Source organism: Anopheles gambiae, chromosome 3 (genome assembly GCF_943734735.2).
Source record: "Anopheles gambiae chromosome 3, idAnoGambNW_F1_1, whole genome shotgun sequence".
NCBI lineage: Eukaryota > Metazoa > Arthropoda > Insecta > Diptera > Culicidae > Anopheles > Anopheles gambiae.
The window spans coordinates 16,628,362-16,652,315 of record NC_064602.1 but is presented as its reverse complement, the minus strand read 5'-3'; the positions used below and the strand labels follow the sequence as shown (position 1 = coordinate 16,652,315).

At 40.6% G+C, this 23,954-nt stretch overlaps 1 protein-coding gene across 7 annotated transcripts in view; it reads right to left on the bottom strand.

Moving 5' to 3' along the window:
- Window positions 1-1,540: 1,540 nt before the first annotated feature.
- LOC4578049 (discoidin domain-containing receptor tyrosine kinase B) overlaps window positions 1,541-23,954 on the bottom strand; it is a 253,601-nt gene continuing 231,187 nt past the window's right edge. For 3 of the 7 annotated variants that reach the window (XM_061655106.1, XM_061655108.1, XM_061655107.1), the window contains 4 exons: window positions 12,658-12,817; window positions 12,401-12,550; window positions 4,538-4,665; window positions 1,541-3,315 (listed from right to left, as the gene is read on the bottom strand). In XM_061655106.1, coding sequence (XP_061511090.1) covers window positions 3,237-3,315; window positions 4,538-4,665; window positions 12,401-12,550; window positions 12,658-12,817 — 517 coding nt within the window. In that variant the 3' untranslated portion in view covers window positions 1,541-3,236. Of the gene's footprint in view, window positions 4,666-12,400; window positions 12,551-12,653; window positions 12,818-23,954 lie in introns of all 7 variants that reach the window. The other 4 variants (XR_009765848.1, XR_009765849.1, XM_061655109.1 and 1 more) reach the window with 4 other exon arrangements.

Sequence of the window (23,954 nt, the reverse complement as noted above, 5' to 3'; positions counted from 1 at the left end):
GCTTTTCCAGCTCTTGTTGAATATTTGTGTGGAAGGAAAGAGCATATATTGGATTTTTTTTCTTCTTTTCGTAACTCTTTTTTGGCTTGATCGTACATTAGCGGTTTAATCAAAAGAAGGCTTAAAAGTGTTGTAAACTATAAGATTATTACAAAGTAAGAACAGTCCAATACTTCCTCACTACCAACCAATTACATACTTTCTACTACTGACCTTGCATTTTCTATTCCACCAATCTTAAAGCTGATTAACACGTCCATTACTGCTACGGACTTAGTAGAGCACGGGTTTTCATCGCAAGGGTAGGCAAAAATATACACAATTTGTTGTGAGAAGACAGTGCTTAAAGGTCGAGAGATACTCGTGTGCTTCGATTGTATGGGACAGGTCTCACTTCAAGTATGCAACTTCAAAGTATAAACATTCATTTTTCGCTTTTCGCTCCTTCTTTTTTTCCTTTCACCGTTTCAGTTCATTGTGCTTCTCTTAGAATGAAATCTTGATAGAGTAGTCATAAGAAAAATATAGACTTTTTAATAGTTCACTTTCTGTTTCCTTGCGGTATTCCATCTGCTTTCATTTTTCGTTTTGTGTTTGCCACTTTCAAATACTCTGTTTTTTACTTTACTTGTTCTGTTGTCCCTGCTGTTTCCGGGTCCGACTAATAATGGATCTAGCACCGTGAGTGCGGATCTCTCACGGCAATTCATTCGTATCGTATGTTATACTTATTGTCACGAAAGTGTCGCCACGAAGAAATAGAAACAGAAGATAGCACCGTTTTGTTTTGTTTAGTTTTTGCGTGAAATTGTTAGAGGAAATGTGATTCAAACGTGAGAGTGAATAGTTGGTAGTTGAATTTTTAACTCGTTTCGCTTGAACAAACCGTCTAGAAACAGAAAAGAAAGGCTATAAAGTTATTTGTAAAAGCTGCCAATTGCTAACCAATGTACATTCGTTTATTTGTTTGCTCCTTAAAATTTTAGCATTTGCTTTTTTTTGTCTAATGCAAAATGTTACAAACAAAACTCTCTCTACACTACATTCGGATTGGTTAAGCGATCTAATCTGTTTGCTTTGCTTTGTTTTAAACCTGTTTTTAAATGTACATTGTTTTTCTTTTCTTTTTTTTTGTTCAGCGGGAAGACAAGGTTCACTTATACATATAATCGTAGGTGCGATCGTAGTTCGATAGGTTACTTTCTCACCTGCGTACTCACTCCAATGTTTTGTGGGTTTTTTTGTGTTGTTGTTGCTTGTTTTGGTTTCTTTCACATCTAATGCTAATGCGTTAATAATGTTTGCCTAATGTCATTCGAACGTTTCTTAAAGCATGCTTGGTAGAGAAGATAAGAACGAAAGAAAATAAAGTAAAACATGTCATACTTACGCATCACTAAACACTAAACAAAATTAATACTAAAATATATGAAATAAAACAGTAAATCTAGTAAAAAAAATTGAAAACATAAGAAGAAAAACGAAATTAAAGCGAACAAAACAACAGATTTCGGCATAAAAAAACAATTCTTTAACGGAGTTTTGTGTTTTATGTGTTTATTTGTATGCAAACTTGTTCTCCCTTTATTTTACGAGACTTTAGTTTTTGCCTTTCCTTTTCACTTGTATAATAATAATAATAATAATAAGAGAAAAAGAGAAAAGTGTTCCTTATGGGGTTTTAGTAATCGCGTTCGATCCACTAACCTATAGCGTTGACCTTACTTAATGATTTCGTTAAATAATGATTTAATTCAAATGACTTCTGGCCTTCCTTTTGCTCTTATCCGATGAAATGATTCGAATGATGATATAGAATACTTTAAACTTGCTATCAATTTGTGACTAATTTTGCTTGTATTTAGTTTTGTTTTTTTAAACAAATAGTAAACTGGGCTTGATTGTACATTGTAAAAGAGAAAAAACAACCAAGAGATGATACGAATTTTGCAGAAAAGATTTAAAAGAAATTACAATACCACATTGCCTACCTTTAGGGGCATTTCATGTTGACGTTACAAAGACACAGCCTAACTTTAGGGGCAAACTGTTGTCCTTGCGATTGAACGTGTATGTTTATAGGTGTACTTGTGTTTATGTCTGTATAGATAAACAATACATTTGGAAACATCTTGGAAACATAAGAAGAAATGCAGAACAAAAAATAAAAACAGTTTAAAGGAACACAGTACAAGGTTTTCCTGTCACGGGCGTCTCTGCGCGGCGTCTCCTCTCAATTCCTATTCTCTCTTCAATATACACAAGGAATAAAGTTTCTTTACAGTGCTACTTACATTTCGTTAGTGTGTATTGTGTGTGTTCTTACTGATAATACCTACTCTACATGAATGTGTAGATGTATCTCTGGGTGTGTGTGTTTTTATGAGTTTCAATTCACTTCATTACTACACATGGCATTTGTTTCATTTGGTTTTTCTCCTTTTCCGTTCCGGCCCTAGTGAAAGCAATTATGCTGCCTGCGCAGCATTTCTCTAATCGTGTTGTGTATGTTTCGAGTTTTAAACTAAAACTTGTTCAATAAAGTAACCGATAAAGTAATGAATAATACCGAATAATCCAGTTCGTTTGCAATTTCTTAGGCGATTAAATAGAAACGAATGTACTAAACGCACATACCTTCAGCAGGATTCAGGATTGATCAGCTGAGGGGAATCGTCCACGTTTTTGTCGTGCGAATTTCGTGTGCTCCCAATTTCAAATTTACGTTTTAGGTGGGATCAATAGTTGTTCCTCCTGGCACCCTTAAAACATATTCACAATGTTCCCGCGCTTGCTACTACCACCTTGCTACGTCCGCCACTTGCACGCTTCTTCGAGTTCGAGTGTGCCGCGCGTTGCGTTCGATATGATTTGTTTCCCTGTTCGACATTATTATTATGCTCGATGTGATTTCAGCCTAAAGCACACAACACTACTACAGCAGATTATCACTAGTGTTGAGCCATCCATCGTATGCTTTTGCTTCCTCTGGCCCACACACTGGCCACGCGGGGTCGTATCAAAATCACATTTCTTCGTCGTTTGAATCCGTTCGTGTGTGTGTGTGTTTGTGTCTTGAGTGTTGTTACACCGTGTACACCGTGTGTCTGTGTGAGCATCGCGACTTTGTTGCACCAGGTAGCTGGCCCCTTGCTTGCCGGCCCGGGGGAACGGGTGTTAAAGATTTTGAAAGACTTTCACTCAAACAGCGGGGGCTTTATTCCGAACCGGTTGCACTAATTTCGGGTCAGCGTTTTCGTTCGCTTGGCCGTCATCAGCCGGACTGGATCAGCTAGAACGGTGTGCGGTTGGGCTGCGTGGATTTCATGGAATTGTTTGTGTGTTTTGGAATTTGGAAGGTGCAATGTATGGTATGGTGCAGTGAGTCGAGGGGGTAGTGTCATTTCGTGTTCATCACGAAAGGAATAGAAAAAAGAGCATTGTTTTACTTTCGATTGCTCGATCGCATTTTTTGTTTCAAAATCCAATTTTACAGGTGGTGAAAATACTCACTGCAAATGAAAGGGAAGAGAGAAAGAGAAGAGAGAAAGTATGTTAGCAATAGAAATGACGGCTGATTGATTCTCTTTTTAATTATCAAAGTGTTTCGGGAGATGTATTAGAAAGTGCTTGTTTTGTGTTACCTCAAATGCACTGAACAAACAGCAATGAAACAGTCCAAAGCAAACAAATAAACAAATAGAAAAAAGGTGTAAAATGTTGTACAAAAAAAAAACAGCGAGGAAACAATGGGAAAACAAAACAAAAACAATTATGAAAATACTAATTGAATGTGTTTCCGATGAAATAAAAGATTGGAAACACTGTAAAAAAGAAAAAGAAAGAATGTAAAATAACACCCATCACTATTCAATACAACAAAAGAAAAAATGGTGCCAAAATCAACACACACACAGACAAACACTCGATAGACAAAAATGGTAAAACAAACACACGAACGAATTAAGGTGATGAAAAAATGTAGTGTAGGAACGAAGAACACTTTTGAAAGAGGTGCACAACTAAATTAAATGATAGAAAAGTGAAAGTAATAACATAATACACTAACGAAGTGAAGTTTCAGCTATGCAAAATGGGGACCAAAAACGCACATGCGTCAATTTGGTGGGAATGCAAAACGAAAGGTAACAAAAAAACAAAACAATCAAGCTCCATGCTTTGTGCAACTTCCATCGTTCGTTTCTCTTCTGTGTGTTGGCGGTTTCGTTTTTGTTGTTGTTTTTTTTATTACTTGTTTTTAAACATTCTCGTACGGTGGTCGGTTCGTTAGTTCATTCATTTCTGTTTTCACTAGTTGCTTTGTCTTGTTCTAATTGTTTTACGTCAAACTAACAAAACGGATACGTGCGAGGTGTGTTAACGTTATTCGTTGTAGGTTTTGTTGTTGTTGCGTTGTTGAGTGTATTGCGGTTGCTGTTCTGTTCATTTCATATCGATCTTCGTATGAGAAAGTGTTTGTTTTGAAGGTGTAAAATAAAGGGGTTGTGTTTAAAGAGAAGCATTCGGTTTGTACCCTAGATTTTTCCGCTGCAGGAACAGATGAATTTCGCGGAAGTTTGGCCGGCTCGCCTCGTTACGCTGCCAGCATTCGCACATCAGATCGAAGATTTCTCGCGGGCAGCCGACAGGAATTGGAAGCAGAATCTGGAATAAAAGGAGAAGATAATAGAATAGAGAATTTATTATGCGTTGAATGTATTATTTTAATACAAGATTGCGCTATTATATTTTGAAATTAATCTCTTCCGCAAGACATAAAAACTCCTCCCGCAATCAAAGGCAACTCTCAAGCGCCATAGAAAAAGGTGTAGTTAAAACTCTTCAAAAACGTTACTGCGCTGACCGCTAACTACTGAGGTAGTATAGCAGGGGTTGTTAAAACATTCCTAAACTCTGCTCAAGCACTGAAACTTCCACTCGAGACAGCTTGAGCTTGAGGTGGTGACTACTTGAGGTGCCTGGTTTTTTTCCTCCCTTCTGTTTGGGAGTTTGAACGGTTTTCTTTTTTCTTTTTGCCGCCCATCTCTTCAGAAAACTCCTGTTCCGGGGGACAGAAGCGTACGACCGTGGAGCACTTCATCGTTTTAATTTAGCAAAAAACTGACTACCCGCTGGCCTGGTCAGGGAATGTGTGTCGGAAAGGTGGCAAAAGGTGGAGAAACGTGCTACTGCTGCTGTTTGGTTGTGTTACTGTAAAGTGACATTTAACAATTGTTGTAATGTTCATTAGAGTTGAAGAGTTGGTGATGAAGTGGTTTGTTGAGATGTTGATGAACGTATTTTCCGAAGCGTGATGATTTTAAAAATATACGTGGAATGGAAAATGGGATGAAAGAAGGGACTCAAAACGAGAAGGATCTTTTTCTACCATCCTTTTCATGCTTGAATGGAATGAATTTCAATTTTTTACCTTTAACAAGGAGAAAAGTAACAAAAAATAGTAAAAAATGAATTTTTACTTCCCACACACACACACACACACACACACACACACACACACAACACGTGTATTCGTTGCAGGAATCTAATCTTGCAATAACGCTTAAGTGCCGCCGGAAGCGATTGGAAACGAAAGTTACACTTGCCTTCATTTCAATGCATGACGGAAGCTCGTTTTGTTTTTCCCCGTCGCTCTAGGAAAGTGGGCAAAAGCACCTGTTTTTTTGTTTTTCTTCAAAATCTGCCACTATTTTCAATCGACACAGCGGCAGCGCAGAGAATGACGCATAACAAGCACACCTTAGCAACCGGCGTCTGTCTCCAAACCGAACGAAGACCTGGACCATGGTTGTTGGGTAAGGATGGAGAGCGGTTTTTTTTCTCTCCTTTCCCGGTAAAATTCAAGAGCCTCTTGTAAAACGAAGCAATGTGAACTTCACTTGCTTTCGGCGTCAATCAAATGGAATTCGATTCGACACACACTCACGGACGGACGGTGGCTAAGTACAGAGCGAGAGAGAGAGAGAGAGAGAGAGTGTGTGCGTTACTGCACTTTTGCACATCATTCATGTTAAGACCGGAAACTCGGGAAACGGGTCCTATCCAGCCGGAGGTAGATGGAACACGTCCTTATTGACGGTTGAGTGACTGGTTGACTGGAAAGCTTGATGGTTTGGGGGAAGTTGTTTTCATGCCTTGTTTCGCCTTTTTTTACATTCTTTTCGTTCCTGCAATTTCCCACACCCGAAGCTTGCGTAGCGGAGGCCATCAATTTGAATTATCACTGATGAAGAAAGACACTTTCGATGGGTTTTCCAGGCGAATAGGTGTGGTTTTGCGTTGCGTTGGTATCATTTAAAATGGAGCAATCGTAGCGATGCTGCTGATGGGCTTGCTGTCTACCTGCGAGCTGTATAAATTTAATAACTAGGAAATGATTCTGCTGTTTATATTCTATGCAGAATCTGTTCGTGGATATTTATTATTTAATGGAATTTTATTATTTGGTGGTACAATTCTTGTTTTTTCCTTGATATCGGTCGTTTTTAAATTGGAGGAGATTTAAAGGATATTTTGTTCTTAGTTATGTACTCAACTTGGGAAAAATCGGAATTAAAATATACGGTAAAAAGGTGATTGTTATTGTGGGGTGAGGTTTTAAGCGACCAGCTGTTTAATATGAAGTTTGATACTTGATGACAGAAAATATGTCAACACTCAATACAAAACCACACGCCAAACTCAGATTTCAGCTAGAAAAATAATGGCGTTGCAAGCACGATCAGATTAGCTCAGAGTTGATTTACTCTTAAATTCAAATATTTTGCCAAATAAGGTTACAAAACAATTTGAAACAATGTTTTATAATGTATTAATCGTATTATAATTCATTTCAAACAGAAAAAAAACGATACAGTCCTAGAGATGAAAATTGTTCCACTGACAGGTTCAGCTTTCTGGTTTTAATTATAAAAGAGGCCATTGCTTTGTTTATGAACATGTTTTGAAAGCTAATTGATTATTTAGCAATGATTTTTTTTAACGTAGCAACGAAGATTTGTCATTCATTGTTATTAATATATTCTACTATTTTTATCAAGAAATTTTGTATAATATTGCAATTTAAATTAAATACCCGTAGCTCATACAATTAAAACGAAATTGTTAAGTCACCGACGAACCGACGTAACCGCGCGGCTACATGAGGTGAAATATGCAGCGAAATGAACTATTTGACAGGAGAAATATCTGTCAAATAACTTATCTTAGTAACCAGCTAATGTGCAATGTAAACAAATAACGCGTACAAAATCACAATTAAATCCATAAAATAACTTTAATATGAAGTATTTCGTCAATTTTCAGTCAACAATTCATTATTTTTTCCAATTAGGGAATGTTCCGCTTAGGAAGATATTCTTTTTTAGGGAATTTTTGAAAACGGATGTTTTATCTCCCCCAACACTTTAGCTGTATCTGTCAGATATTCATCCAGTCAAATAGCTCATTTTGCTATATGTTTCACCTCGTGTAGCTGCACGGTGATACTTGAGCTCCAAAAGTGTCCCACACGCAAGCATTGTCATTTGCTATTGAGGCGATCATTTCTGTCAAAATGAGCTCTGTAAGCGACTGCTTGGATGTAAATATTTTTTTCCAAAAACAAAATGCGAAGCAAGGCAAGATTTTGTTGGAATAATTGGACAAAACACGCGGGAACATTATTTTATATCGTTTCAAATAACAACAAAAGAGATGAGAAGTGAATAAAATATTGCGCGTTGGAATTTCAGGAGGAAAACAAAAAGGCGGTTCAGCAATTTTTCGCCAGTGTCAGAGTAGTAAGCGAATCATTATAGAGATGGCGCTAGTATGTACCGTATTTTCAATCAAAACGAGGAGACTATTGAACTATTGAAGCTAATTTTGTTCGAAGTGTCACGTCGGTTCGTCGGTGGTTAAGCTCTCGTTGATACATACAAATATATAAACTCCGACTAACAAGCTTTTGAGCGACCAGTACATACCGGTACTGATGCAATGCTTGTAACTATCATTCGTCAAAGCTGCCAATACACTATTAGATATTGATCGATAACACATCTTATATAGCCCTATCATCGTTATTTGATATTTAAAATATAAGATTTTACAAACCACCTCTTACTAACCATAATTGTATCCTTATTCTACATCGAAAAAAGGACTCCATCAAGTTAAAACATCATTTCAATGTTTTAGAGCTACTTCATTGTCAGCTTGCGATAATGCTCAAACAGTGTATAACATAATAAAAATCCCTTCAATGGTACGTATCCTCTCCCTTCGCTTCAAATGACTGGAAAATTGATCCCTAACGCAGAATCCCCCAGCAAAAAGGATCACATCCAATGATGTGACGCTTGAGCAAAAACTCTCATCAGCTAAGTGCAACAGAGCGTCACCTAATGCGCATGCATAATTAACCTCGTGTGCCTCGCGCGTGTGTATGTGTGCTCATTGAAGCAAATTAATAAGTTCACTTTTTCGCCTACAACAGCCATCCAATCCAATCGGAGAACGTCACCGACTGCGGCGTCCCGCAGCAAGTGTTAAAGGTGACTTTACATTAAACATGCATCGTTTGCTTGCATGTAAAGGACTTGTGTTTACAGTGCGAATAATTGATGAGTAAACCCAACGGAAGAATTTCACGGAATTTGGTGATGGAAGCAAGCAAGCATATGCAAGGTTTAATTTGTACTTGGCTTTGTACAGTGAAGATGAAATTCTCGACCGTGAGCATGTGTTTCTCGCCCAAGATGCTTTTGCCGGTGTGAATTGCAGCCCAGGGAATTTCGGTATGCAATCGGGTACAAGTAATTAAGATCGAACGGTTTTGGTGCGTTTGGTGCCTAAGAAAGCCACCGGAAGTTGTGCAAAAGCCTCTTACACCTAATCACCCAGCCAGCTGGTAGCGAAATCGTGCCTGACCTCCTGGCTAAGACGACGACACGGCGGCTAATCATTATTCATAGTGTAATTTAATATTTATTACAAACGCCAGATTGTGCGTACGAGCCCCGCCGCCAGTCCTCGCCGTGCAGCTGAAGGAACGGGGCGGTGGAAAATTACACACATGCACACGTTCGCGTACGCTTATAAAATCGCTTATCCCTTTCTCCGAAGCGAAGGAATTAAACTAAAACCTCAGCTCAGCTGTCACGGCCATCACCATCCAGAAAGCAACACTCCGGAAAGCGAAAACGCCCCAGCTCAGTTCAACGGGCGATGGAAAAGCCCCGCATCAGTGGGGCATTAATGTGTGGCACATATATGTATATGATTGACGTGACTAGAGCCGGCTGGCTTCAGCGGGAAGACATCAACATTGATCCTTGTGTGGAAGGGAAGCATTTGAATTTTAAGTCACCACATCCTGGCAGCTGGCAGCTGCCCTGAATGCCTTCACGGCGAGCACTGACGTGACATGGGACGCGACATTAGTCATTAATATTAATTACCTGATTAAAGTTTCAAACGGTTCCGGGTGTGTGGCGAAGACGGTGCACTGGAAATGCTTTCAGCCCCGATTTTCACCCACACGGTGAAAAAAGGTGAATGAAATTCGGACAAGATTCACTAAGCAATTAAACGCTGACACCGGTGACGGCAGACTGTTCCACCGTGCTGCCAGCTGATGATACCCAGATTGGCATTCTTTTATCGCGAAGAAAGTAATGCCTCACATTTAGCCAATTTTTGGCAACGCGTCAATCATGGCCACAACGTCTCGTTTTCACCGGTTTTAATTCCTTGCCGTTGCGCCATAAATATGACGCCATTAGCAAAGGAATGGCATCGTTTTAATGCGCACAGTAACGAACACAAACATGCCTATGGGAAAAAAAGGGAAAGTAAGGGCAGATTCCCCGCCGCATGAATTTCATTAGAGTCAGCAACCTAATAAACGTGATTATTTCACACTCCTTTCTTGGGATGCGCAGAGGGACGACGGTGTTTGAACAAATGATGAATTTAATTATTTTTACACTTGCAAACCCACACACACACGCGCAGGGTTAAAATACGTCACACAGGAAACCCCCCCAAGCCAACTGACACAATTGGAGACTGGTGCGGTCTCTGTTTGTTCCCGTTTTTCATTAGGCGCCCCTTTTTCATGCTTAGCTTGGTTCCTGCTACCTACACCGGGAGCTGTTTTTGATTCAGAAAAAGGGTTCTACGTCACCCCGTGTTGTTACACTTCCCAGTGGCATTTTACAGAGCCGGGCGGCTTTTGTGTCTTGGCAACAGAGCGCAGGGGACTTCATGGATTATGCAAAGGTTCATCATTCATGCAGTGGCAGCGTAAGAAGCCACAAACGCGAAGGGCGCCCATTTCAAAATAGAACCTAAATTACACACATTTGACTGATGGGTGGGTGGTAGTCGCCGTCTGTATCATCGTCTGTATCTGCATGGTGGCCGGCGAGTGAGAGGGGAGCGATTATTTGTACATTTGAAACACCTAAATACAGCCCGCCTGGGTTGCCGTTGCTGCCGTATGATGTCGGAGGACGGGATGGCTTATGAATTATATATATACGTATGGTGAAATTATAAATAGCTCATAGAGAAGGATGCTTTCGGGTTTTGTTGGATAGAATGTCCCAACGGGGCAGTGTTTAACACGGGTAGACTACCATTGACACTTTAGGGCGGGACACGGGTCACAATCAGGTTGATAAACAATAATTAAATCAGCGGTGTAATGATGTCCATCATTTTGTGCGTAATTTTAGAGTGAGGTTAAGCTAAAAAATCAAAGGCTATTCAATTAAATAGTCTATTCGGCTCATATTAGTCAAATAATGCGGAATCAAGCAGAAATTTTGCAAAATTTTTGGCTATTCAATGGTGAAATGTTATCATATCTCATACGCTTCTTCTTCTTCTTTTTGGCGTAGCGTCCTACGCGAACATGCCGCGGCCTATACATAAGCTTTCAAGACTTAATTCATTACCACGTAGTCGAATAGTCAAACCTTGCTACGGAGGCACGGTCCATTCTAGGCTTGAACCCATGGACGGGCATGTTATTGAGTCGTTCGAGTTGACGACTTTACCACGGGACCGCCCTATATCGCACACAATATCTGCTAATAACATTTGCACAACCAAAAGATAACTTGTTTTGCAGCATGTCAATCCTATTGCCAAGTGATGGTAAGATTTTTATAAATTATTAGTCTCTTCAATACTTCAAACATCAACACAACTCCGCCTCAGATTTTGAAGCTATTCTGATGTCGTTGTTTGCTGTATGTTATCTTTTTTCTTTGTCGTCTGTTTTACCAAAAGTTAAAAATTTCAAAAGAATAAAAAATCTGCATTTTCTTTCATTGAATTCACTCAAAGCTTGGGAGCTTTAAGTTTGAAAGTGATTGAAGCTTGTGCACATTACCATAAAGAAGTGTAACTTCGCTCATAAGTAGCATGATAACTCTGACACGCTACAGCACATTGTCAACGACGTGGCCAAGGATTTCGACGTGCTTGAGTAAGTTTTACGCTTACCATTTTCCATTACCACCGATTCATACTGTGCACAAGGGGGAAAATGGCTTTGAAATAAAATAAAATACACACATCGTTGTGAAGCATTACAGAGCGAAAAAAAAAAAAAAAATAGCAGCGAAAGCGAATCATTCAACGCAGGATATTGCCAGCTGCCAGTGACAATATTCGTTCAAGTGCGCTTCACCAAAACGGGGCCGCCATGCAGTAAGAAGAAACCTGTGTGCGAACTAATGCACCAACAAAAAAGAAAGAAAGAAAGAAGGGACGATGAAACAAAGAAAGCAAAGCTTTACAGACAGACAGACAGACTGTTCTGAAATGTATCTCCTGAAGCCATTATTCGATCGCACGAAGCAGGGAAACACATTTTGCACCAGTTTCGAGACGTGTTTCAAATGAAATGAAAGGGATCACGGTCGGTAAAATGGTTGATGCATTGTTGCTGCTCCCACTTTGCTCTTCCCGGTTCGGGGGAGATTTCTTTGCTGTTTTCTTTGTTTTTCATCCTTTATCTTGGTACATTACAGCTACAGTTCCATTCAATTTGTCATGAATGTGTACATTAGGGTTAGTAAAAACTGTTCAACTGTTATTTTCCACAAGCGGAACATGGTGTTGCAAGGTTTGCAAGGTTTGCAAACTAAAACAAGAAATTTAATTTAAAATATAGAAAATGTAACAAGAAATGAGAACGAAATTTTAAGACATAAACATATCGTAGCTTACAAAACAAAAAAGGAACAAACCCGACTTCGAAAGAGAGTGCACCAAAACTTGCTTCTATTTCAGCCACATAACTAAACACAGCTTTCGCCCTGCACGATCCATCTTCGTGATTTATCTCACCCTTATCTAATCAATTTATTACACCACTTACGTGTTTCTTGTTGTCCTGGTACATGTGACCGATGTTCTCGATCACCTTGTCGTCGCTCAGATTCTCGAACGGTTGCTCCCGGGCGAAGGTCAAAATTTCCCACAGCGTTACGGCGAACGACCAAACGTCCGACTTGGAGGTGAACTTGCCCTGTTGATGGGGTGTAAAGCGAAAAGCAAAAGTAACAGTAAGCAAACGAATAATATGGAAGAAGAATTGGTCTTGCCGGGACACAGTGTAATGCTACCGCTACCTACCATCAGTACGCTTTCCCAGGCCATCCACCGGATCGGCATTGGTTGTGATTGTCTTCCGGCACCTTCGAGGTGGCAGTAGTCAGCAGGATATGCTATGCGATTTATCACAGTTCCTAGTGTGCAGATTTTGATCTCCAGCTGTGGTCCAACTAAGCAACTCCTGTTGAATGAAAAGGTGTGGAAGAAAAAAAAACAAAACATAGAAGTTAGTAAGTTAGCTAAGAGCGCACTGCAATAAGCCCAATTAGAAGTCATCCCCATTCAGATTAAATATTGCCTAATAGTGCACAGTGTGGTTTGGTAAAATATTTGATTGCTTTTCAATCGGCCCCTGACTCTCCAGCGTATGAGGTTTCGTAAAGGGGGTTCATTTTAGCATGGAACCACTTTTCCCCATCCCATTCTAAAACCCCAAAACCGACTGCAGCTTATGCATGCAATGTGTGAGCGCGCGCGAATGCGCTCTAATCGGAAGTTTTACGGCTCAATCGTAAATACTTTGTGGCTGTGGCCTGCCAATTGCAACTTGTAGGGTTGGGCATTTTTCACCTGCCTTCTTCGAGCTAGCAGATCGATCGAAACGCACAACTCCACTCGCGAAATTCCAATGACCAGCAGATACCAGTGAATCCCTTTCCCCGGTTTGCAAATGCCCGAGCCTGCTTATAAATCAACTGCACTCGAGATTAATTATTCAACGCTGCCGACCACCATACCACATAACTCATTCCCAAGGAAGTGTAAGCGTATCAATTTCCGTACGTCCATACTCATCCTGAGAATGGACCTGTTCTGTGCTGGTACTGTAATCGACACGAGTACGATGAGCTTTGCAAAGCAGTCCAGTGTTAAGGGACCCTCCCCTCTCGCTCTCCATTCGTTCATTTGCTTCCAGGCCAGAATCTGGCTCCGGGCTCGATTACGTTCCGAAAATGGTACAAATTTTATGCCCCTATCACGCCGGTATCGTTCATCACCTACCCCAAATCGATTCCGTGTATCGCTTTCCGTGCTCATCATCATTCACACGCGTGAACCATTTGTGGAGTTTAGCAGACACACACACACACACGTGAAGATGCCTGTACTCGCTTTTACAATTTGCCCAAAACTCACCTAATAACCACTCGAGCAGAACGTCGAGCGAGCGACCAATGAACAGACCGTTTATATAATAAATTAAATCCTAAATAAATAAACGCACTTATTTCGAGTCCCCCCATCCCAAACACACACACACACACCGGGGCTTTTTCGGTTTGCCAATGCCAATGTGAAGTGACCGTTACCCTGAGAGCATAAGTGTAATGGTACGGTAAATATGAACGAAATTACTGAAACCCTTTTACGAACGGGTAGAAAAGGCTTCATCTAGATGGTGTGTGTGAAGCACGGGGGAGCATGTGGGGGAGAGGCTTAATTTTAACCCAAAAATGCAACATCGTACAGCACAACTTGGAGCAGAGGCTGGCCAGTGGATGGAACGGTTTACATTTATAAATTATTGACCACTTCGGTTCGAGATCTCCGTTCCACTGCGGATCGGGCCGGGCGACTCCACCGATACCGTGACCAGGATGCTCATTCCAATATACATATTGTATCTGGTTTGTGTGCACACACGTTACTGCACAGGTACTGGTATAAGTGATCGGCCAAAGTTGCACTTATTGAATGTGTGCAAATGGGCGCGGAAATATAATTTCCGACAGTCCGACGGTTCTGCTGCTTCCATGGGAAGAGCAGACGCTCTCTTCTCTCCCTCGTTACCGGGTGCGACGAGTGGATGCGTTATTTAATTTAGCCACGGTAAGTATGATGTATGACGCAGCAACCGATGGCCGTTGCCGTGATCGGTTGCTGTGCTACGATTTTGGGCCTTTGGTACGGTATGGAGGGTTTGATAAGGTGAACGGGTCAAGATAATTCTACTGCTTATGGAGCAGCAGGATATGCAACATTGCATATGAAGTGCGTGGTTATTCCAGCTCGGTGTGGGGCGTAAAATTTCTTTTTTTAAAGTTTACACAATGATGTTGTGTGAACCTTTCAAAACTGAAACGTTGTGAACAATTCATTTCATTCATTTCTAAAGGTATGTAATATGCAATCGTTGTTATATTATATGATATTTTTTTATTTGTAAAAAAGTTTAAATCTTGTCTAAGCTAGGTTAATGTCTCATGGAATGCAATATCGTATCGTAGTGTACTGTATTTTGTTTGCTTGTCAAAAAGTAAATTAATTAGATGAGTCATTGCACCTTAATAAATTTGCATAATCGCCGGAAAGTATGCAATATCGATACCATTTAACCTTTTTAATAGCTTAAAGAATCTAATTAAATATAAAATGTATAAAGATCATATTTAAAAGAAGATACAAGATCATTTAGAAAGAAAAAAAATACAATGAATGCTATTTTGGCCATTACTGAGCCAGATGTAAGTAAAATGTTCACTCTTTAGCATTTATTTCCACAACACTTCATAACTGGTTCTTCCAGTTGCAAATACACATTAAAGAATTGTCAACAAGTTCGCTAAAATGGGATGAAGTTATCTATTTTCAAACTAAGAAATAAATTATAAACAAATCGGCAATTGGTACAATTTATTCCCTTGGCTAAAGTGTGTCCATACACAAACCCAAAAAACCCCAAACCATGCCGATGCTATGCTCCCCACCGACCACAACACGATTGCACTGTGGCGCAGGCCATTTCGGGTCTTTTTAATGGTCAAATGCATCATCACCCCCTGGAACGGACATTCCCTTTTTCCTCAAACAAAACCGTCCATCCATCCAACTTCGGTCGGACTAAAAGAAACGACTGGCCAATATGGTATATTTCTCTCTCTCTCTCTCTCTCTCTCTCTCTTCCCCTCTCTCTCTCCCTCTCTCTCTGTGTCGGCTCATTCTGTTTGCATTTAATTTCGCCACTAACGATGGGTTTGGCGTGATGGCACGTCCCTTTCCGCGTGCTGCATTCTGCTTAACTGCACCGTGCAGTAAAAGCGTCGACCCCGGGGGTGACCAGAAACCGTCCCGGCGATGGTGCAATATTCTTGATTGGATATTTTATTATCGCAATCTACAAGCCCCGGACAGAGCGGGAGCACACGGCACGCGCTGTGGCGGTGATGGGGGGGGGGGGGGGGGAGTGGCTTGAGATGATCCCCAAACAACGTGGAATTTCGTGTTTTTCTCTCTCCTTTCATTCCCTGCCCCTGCCACACCACTTGATTGTTGCTGCACATCGTCGTACCATCTTTCGATCTCAACTTCCCGATGATAATGTGTCCATATGGCTTCGACCCGATTATCGATCCGCAATGGGGGAGGGGGGATGAATTCAAATAAATGGGAAGAAATGGGATACACATAAAAGTGGCCCGGCTCCGGCCCCGGCCCGGGCGCTATTATTCGCCTTGGCAAATTAAACCTCGCCCGCTTTGCCTTGCCGCGGGCCAATTTGTTGCCGTAGCGCGGTGTGTGTGTGCCCTTGTTGGCTGGATTGTGCCTTCGGCATGAATTATTAAAATAAATTATCGTAAGGTTTACGCGCGCGCGCGCACACAATGTAGATTATTGAAAGTAATCAAAACAAATGATGCAAATGGTGTGTGGACGTGTGATGGGACCTGTTTTTTTGTTGTTGTTACGCTGCTGTGGGATTTTTGGAGCGTAGTTTCGATATTGATGGTTCAGTGTTTAGCCTCTGACCTTTGAAATTAAGCGCTGTGGGACCTTAAATTAATTCCAAAAATAAAGGAATTTATGGTACATTCATCCCAAATAAAACAAAAAATGAAGCAAAAGCATAAAAGCACAAAATATGCTAATGAAACAAATATTTAAAGGTAGTTAAATTTACTGCAAAAAATAAAATTGTACTAGTAACTTAATAAGCAAAACAGTAAGTAATGTAAAATGGTACTTCCAATTGGAATTGAACATAATAAAACTGGCATAATCCAAGCAGAAAAAGGAAACGTTTCAACACACTTTTTTCTTTTTTTTTTGGTGACTGTGGCAGGATGCAATAAAATTACAAGCTACATTGCATTCATAATCACAAGTTCCGCTGTCATGCGAATGGACATACTGAAGCTCTGGCCCCGTGGTGTTGGTGGTTAATTGTCTGTGTGTTCGCGCAGAATTGTCACACGTCAGTCAGTGGTGTGCTGGACCACTTCCTCTCTTCCCACTTGCAGCCAAAACCATGCCGGAAGCAGCAGGTTGAAAAAACGGAGCAAAAGAGAGGACACCAATGCCGCCCTGTAAAATCCTTCACAAATAAAACAGTAAAGTAAATTTTCGAACGGCGCGAAATGACATTTGTCAAAATTACGTTGCAAAAAAACAACAACAATCAAACGAGGTAAAAAGCTACCGTGTGGAAGGAAATTGTAGCATACAATTGGGGGCAAAAAAGGGGAAAGCAAATGGAGTCACATTTGCACCCATCCATCGCCCGGGACGGACCGATTCGACGAGAAAAAGCCTTTGTCATGTTGCAAATAAATAAATTATTCAAAACCATCACTCCCTGGTGCTGCGGGGAGGGGTCAGCGGTGTGGTGTCTGGTGACACGGTGGCCAGTTTGAACAACATGCAGGTTTTCCACAAAAGAAAGCAAAAAAAAAGAGTTTTTCCTCTTTCCCACATACGGATACACTCACACACGCACACAAAGAGGAAAAGCTCCGACAAGTGGAACAGGAACAATGTGAGCAAGCGGCGTTTGGCGATTGGAAAGTGAGCGCGATAGGAAATGAACGGCGGTGTGTTGAAAGGCGACCAAGTAGTGTCCGTCACCCGGGCTTGCCTGTTGGACTGTTTTTTTTTTCTCTCTTCTATCCTTGCAGCTTTACCAGCGCGTGTATGAATGTGTGGTTTGAATAATGCATGAAATTGTGTAACCCGTTCAAACGCTGCAACGGAGGCAACAGAAGAGTGTGTGGCATTTCCTACATGGCTGGAGGTGGGAAGGAACCTTGCACAAAACCACCAAGTGTGATGCACCGGGGAGGGTGTGGCAGGTTGCATGATTTACTGATCAGGTTGCCGTGTAGCAGAGCGGAATTCTCATCGATAGCATTGGGTAGACCGTATTCTAACGTTGTGTAAGCTCGTTCGAATGTTATGCAATAGCGTAATGGGCCAAATGCTACTTTCAATCATTGTTTGGAATGTGTTTGCAATTATGAGAAGGTTTGTGTGTGTGTTTTCTTTTCCATTTTCAACTAGTTGTCGAGAAAAGTGGCTTGCCTATGAGAAGCTAAACTGATTCCACACGATGACGAGTTGATCCAAATGATCCCCGGTCGATTAGTTTCATTTTTTGTGTTTTTGAACAAGGGCAGCTAATTGCTAATTTAACCACACTGTTCTGGTAAAAATGATTAGATCTTGCATTTCTAACGTTTGCGTCCTTTAAAAATGTTTAGATTCAAACACATTCTGCTAATCGAGCTGCATTAAACAACATGCATTCCAAAATACCTTTTGGAAAACAAACTAAATTTTACTAGAATAAACTAACTTTTTTTTAAACAGAATTTGGTTCCTTTTTCTATCTTGTTTATATTTTTCATACCCATATGAAGACTATCTGGAATATTTATCAAAATAAAGATACTAGGAATGAATCATTGCGCTAAAATAATAAATAATTTATTATGAACCATGTCAACCACAAGAGCTATAAAGCTATCATGGTGTTATGTATTTCAATGTATTTTAGCAACATGTTGCTATAAAAGGAAATGAAAATATAATCATTTCAAAAATACAACGTTCATAATAATTAAAAATAGCAATCGAAGTTTTAGAGACTGATGATTTCCTTTTTTCTTGGTTTTCGATTGAAACAGTACAAATTGAGTCATTTCATATTATGGTGATGTTTAAAATACTGTCAGTGAAAAAAAAAAAAAATTAAAATGTTTGGCCTGCTCCTGTCACACGTTCCTCAAACATTCAAAACTGGAATGTGTGTTGTCCGTCACTAATTGACGAATGTTTTTCAGTGTTACTATTTTTATTTTTACAGCTTATTGGGAGGTCAACAGACATTTAAATATGGATAGAAAAATGCTATCATGTATGTCATATTTGAGTGTGCATTGTTGATGTAATTAAACTGAATTTTCACCAGACTTATTCGTAAAAAAAAATGTAACTTACCATGCATATATCAACAAAAAAATCATAATTCTCCTGAGAATACAAAAATCCAAGCTATTGACGTAACAATAGTAAAGAAGCAAGTTTAAAACAAAACAATAACATTGTTTTACATTGAAATATCGTGACCGAAACACACATTTTCCCACAAACAAAGCCATCTGCAAATAACTACAAAATCATCATTCATCTATCGCCATCGCATCAACAGGTAGAGTAGCACAGTACACACACACACAGTTCAAGAGTGGAATTTAAAAAAAAATGCATTTTTCATACGAAATTCAACCCAGCTCAAGTGGTGTGGTGCGCTTGCACCATATTCGGTTGCTGGAGAGCTACCACAGCAGCAGCAACAACATCAGCCACTCTCTCTCTCCCCTTTGGCGCAACAATGTACCACACTTCAAACAAAACTGTCCGGGAAAATGGAACAAGGGGGAACCTGTTGCATAATTTAACCATTAATTTGTGCAACTTTTCAAGAGTAGCCCGATAGGATTACTACCAGCCAGCGGACGGTTTGATGAGAATCGAACGGTTTTATTATTTCACCGTCGAGTAGTCGACCCCGGCGGGGGCGGTTGGACAGGTGATGAAGGTAAATATTCACCAATCACTCACAGTCACACCGCCCCAGCGATTGGGAGGGGGCGACCCCGGAGGCGACCAAATTAGCTCCATCCGGTAGAATGGAACGCGAAGCGTAAATTAAATATAAAAGCCGATAGCTAAATAATAACGACACGGAGTGTGAGTGTGGAAAGCGTTTCCCAAATGTGGCGAACTGATTGATCAGTGCGTGTGGATTGGACTTCCAAGGGGGGCAGGATTTTTCGGTAAACAGGTTTCTCACTTTCCACTCTTTCCGGTCCACTCGGACGGACAGCGGAAAATTGAGTTACGTGAAAATCGCTGACAATCCAGCGCAACTTGATCGTGCGTGTGTTCGCTGGATGTGTTAAACTGTCCCTGACAGGGCACACAAACTCTCGCACTGCCTGACAGTGATGGATGAAGTGGGCGAATGATGCTGCCTTGTGCGAATGCCGTTTCGCAGCACTTTTAATTCGCAATTGCAGGCCACTACCACTACCGCTTATTGCGGCGTTTGGGGTAGGTGTAATTGATCGGAAAATGGCAACCAACCGACTGATGCCCCGTGGCTGCTGGATGCTGTCAGTGGCAACACCTGAGGCTTACGCTCACAAACGCTGTTGTTCTCGGGTAGCTTAATTTATGGACAACATAAAACCATCCCTTCCCGCATCCATTCCATCCTTGTACAATCCTTGTGCACGGCTTTGTACTATTTGTTGCGTTTCTTTATCTCCGTGTGAGTACAACACCGATTGGCAAGAAGATGGCACATGGAAGATGGCTCGCGTGGAGCACAAAACCACGAGTTGCCCCAGCCGGACACGGTGTCATAAATTTGAGGCTTTACGTCTTCGCAACTAATCTGCGCCGTACAAAGCCTGGTACACACATTGGCGAAGGATTTGTCAAGGGCATCGCCGTTAAGCCGTGTTGTTGTTGGTGGTGGTGGTCGTGGTGGGTAGCAAAGAATTATCGCAAAGCATTATCGTAAGCAGAGGCGCATTATGGTTGGTCACTTATGGGCATTAAAGGTGCGATTTGCTATCGATACTAACCGACAGGCGCGCGTAATCGCTTGTTTGTGTTAGCCGGAGCAGAGGCAAGGCAGTGAACATGCTTTTTTAACGATTGTGCGGGGCACAGGTGAGTGGTCATTGTGTGGAATTACTAAGCTCGTTGCTCGTTTCAAGGTTCTTTAATTGATGTTTGAATTATTTACATAAAAAAATGAAATATAAAATCCCCCAAAATCCTTAAATTATAGCACATAAATACATTTAATACTGTTTTACAGGATTTTTTCTCAAACAGCCAAACCCAACCCTACCCAGAATCGCTTCTCGCACTACCGTTTTACAAAAGCATAACGCGCGTGCATGCGTAATAGTGATTACACCCGATCGAACTTACCAAAAAACCCACCCACCAACCCACACTTGGTTATTTACACCCGTCATTACAACCTTCATGACCGTGTGTGCGTCCCCTTGAAATGGTCATCTCGTGAGCACTTCAACTCAATTATTCTATTGCATCGGAACAGTGGACCAACCGAAAAGAATACTGTTATTAGCTATCGTTTATTGTGTAGCGGTGCCTTTCCCCCTGGAAAGGGATAAAACGAATAGAGGGAAACACCTACCACAGGTAAGCTGGGGGGAACGAGGACGCTTGAAATATTCATCTCGGAAGTTGGTAGGTTTGTTGAACCCATTAATGAGTTCCCCGGGGTTGGGAATATGGTTTAGGATTTAATTTATACACACCGTTTGCCGTACGCAAGACAATGCGTAGGAATGTTCAATTTCATGTAATTGTGTTGAATTGTGCAACGATATGGCGAACGTTTTCTGCACACGTTTGAGCTGCCTAAAATGTAATCTCTTTCGTGGGGTTTGGTACGGGGTAAATCAGAATTATGTATATTATCGACCCTCCCTAGCAGTATTAAACACCACCCTTTGGACCTTGCGTGGAGGTAAAATGGGCGTCAAATTTGAATTTTATTGCAACGAACCATGGCAAACGGATCAAAACGGTGGCAGAGGGCTAAATATGTAGCGTATTTTTATGTGTTGAGGGTGGTTGAATTTGCTGATTCGCGGTGGAATCAGAAACAGTTTTCATCCAACTCTGGGTCGTTTTTGGCGCAGGGCAAAGGGAGGGAAACGGGCCCAAGGATAAACCATTTCGTTGGTTGGATGATTTTTATTTGTTTAAGGATTTATGAACGCTTGACACGAAATGTTACACGATCGACCCACGAACCCCTGCTCTTCGCAAACTCTCTACTGCAGGTAGAGTTGGTTGGTTTGCTTTCAGTGAGCGATAGTGAGTGGAAGATAAAACTATGTGGTATGACGAAAAATGTATGCACGGCAAGAGAGGCGCGGAGGGACGATTAGGCCGCAGCAGCTAGACGAGCCGGTTAATGAATAATGCCCGTCTAGCTGTGGCTGACAGCACTTGGCGCAGAAACTGTCAACAATTATGCTTTGTGGTTTATTTCTAGTCTCGAGTGCAGAGAATGTACTAAATTACCCCGGTTTTGATTGTACGCCGAACTCTGTTGATGAGCTGCGGTGTGGGCGGTTGGTTTGGGTGGATTTGGTAGTTTATTTGGTGGATTTACAAAACAGTCACTCATTATTCAATTGTCATGAGTAGAAAAGTTTTGCATAATGAACAGCCTTGGAGTTTAGTTACAACGACAGTGCAGGTTCATTTAAATGTAATACTTGACATCAGTGCCAATTAATTGGAATGCACAATGTAACAGGAAAATACGTTTGACTCGCAGTAATTCGTATATTGAATATTAAGTTTGCTTACATCATACAACAGATCCAATTAGATTCGTCGAAAAATATGGATTGAATTATTAACGGAATAGAATAAACTTGAGGTCTTATTATCTGGTTATTGGACCTCGAGTTCAAACAAGTTTGAAAGTTAGCTCGTTTGTTCAACTCTGTCTATGGTAAAAAAGTGTATTTAACTGCATTGCTGCTATCTATCTATACATCGAGTACTTTACACTATTTTAGTGCTCTAATCAACTTAACGAAAATACCACAAAATATCTAAAGCCATTTCTTCAGATTTAAACTATTTATATAAAGAACATTACAAGGGTTTCCAGGAGTTCTCATAGCTGCAGGACACTTTATTGACTCTTTGTTGGGTGAAATGAACTTAATGTAATGGGAATTGGACTCTATAGCACTCTTGCTGGACAAATCCGATAGGAATTTACAAGCAGCCTGTCCAAAAAGGGTGCCAAAAGTCCAATTTCCATCATAACAGTTCATTTCCAACAAGAATGAGTCAAGGAAATGTCCCACAACTATGAGAATCCCTGGAAAACCCTGTTAATTAGTATCAATCACTTTCCCAAACTCGATCGAAATGGGAACGATTGAAGCGATGGACAAAAAATATATTAATGGTCTTTAAATGGTGTCTTTGGATGTTTGTAGAACTATTATTTGTATTAATCAGCAGAAAATATTAAAATAACCAACTGTGGTATCTAAGCAACTGCAACTATCGGTCTTCCTGGATCAAGTTTGGGAAAGTGACTGATAGACTTGAAATGCTGAATCCTTGGAGGTGAAACAAAACACGCTCGAATCGTTGCTCTTAATTTTTTTGCTGAAAGTAATTTTTGAGGCGTCATTGCTGCACTTTTGACAACATGACACACACGACAAAAAAGGATTTAATGTTTTAAATCGTATTAACATTTAGAAGCTTTAAATTAAACTTTATCGTAGAATTCAACGTTCTTATTAGCAACATAAAAATAATATTTTACAAATGTTCTGCATCCTTAGAATGCAAATTTTGGTGTCAGATGTTAAAAAAAAATCCAAACAGAACAGATTCAATTAAATAAAGATTAAAATTGTTAAATTATCTTCTTTAACAAAGTAAAATATTCTCTTTTTGTTAGGGAACGCAATTCCTTGCTTTTGCCAGTTCCTTATGCTCTTAAAACTTCTTCCATAAAATCCATAATAAAATGATTCAATGATTTTCACTTTCAATCCTACCTGCTAACATATTCACTTTCAAATGCTATTGAAACATTTTTCTACATTTCCTAACACCACCCACCACCCTCACGAACAATGGCTGAGTGTTTTCTCCGTTTCCATCGTTATTTCCCTTTAACTTTTTTATCCCTTTATTTTTTGGTCTACATCTCACTTTTGATTTATCACGCCACTGAAAGCAACATTCATTTCGTCTGTCGGCGGAAGTTTTTTCTGCTTTTCCCCGTCCTCTCCCGCCCCGGGCTATGCCACAGCCACCCCCGCCGAGAATTATGATTATTTTCCGACTGTGTCACCCAGGGCGGGCGCTGTAAAATTCGCTACGCTACGGGATCTTTCTACCGGGCCACTTGGAGGGATTTTATTCTTTTTTCGGGCGTTGTTTTTTGCACCCTCCGCCCATCCCGCTAAGAGCCGTGCCAAGGTGTTGTCAGGTGACGAGATGAA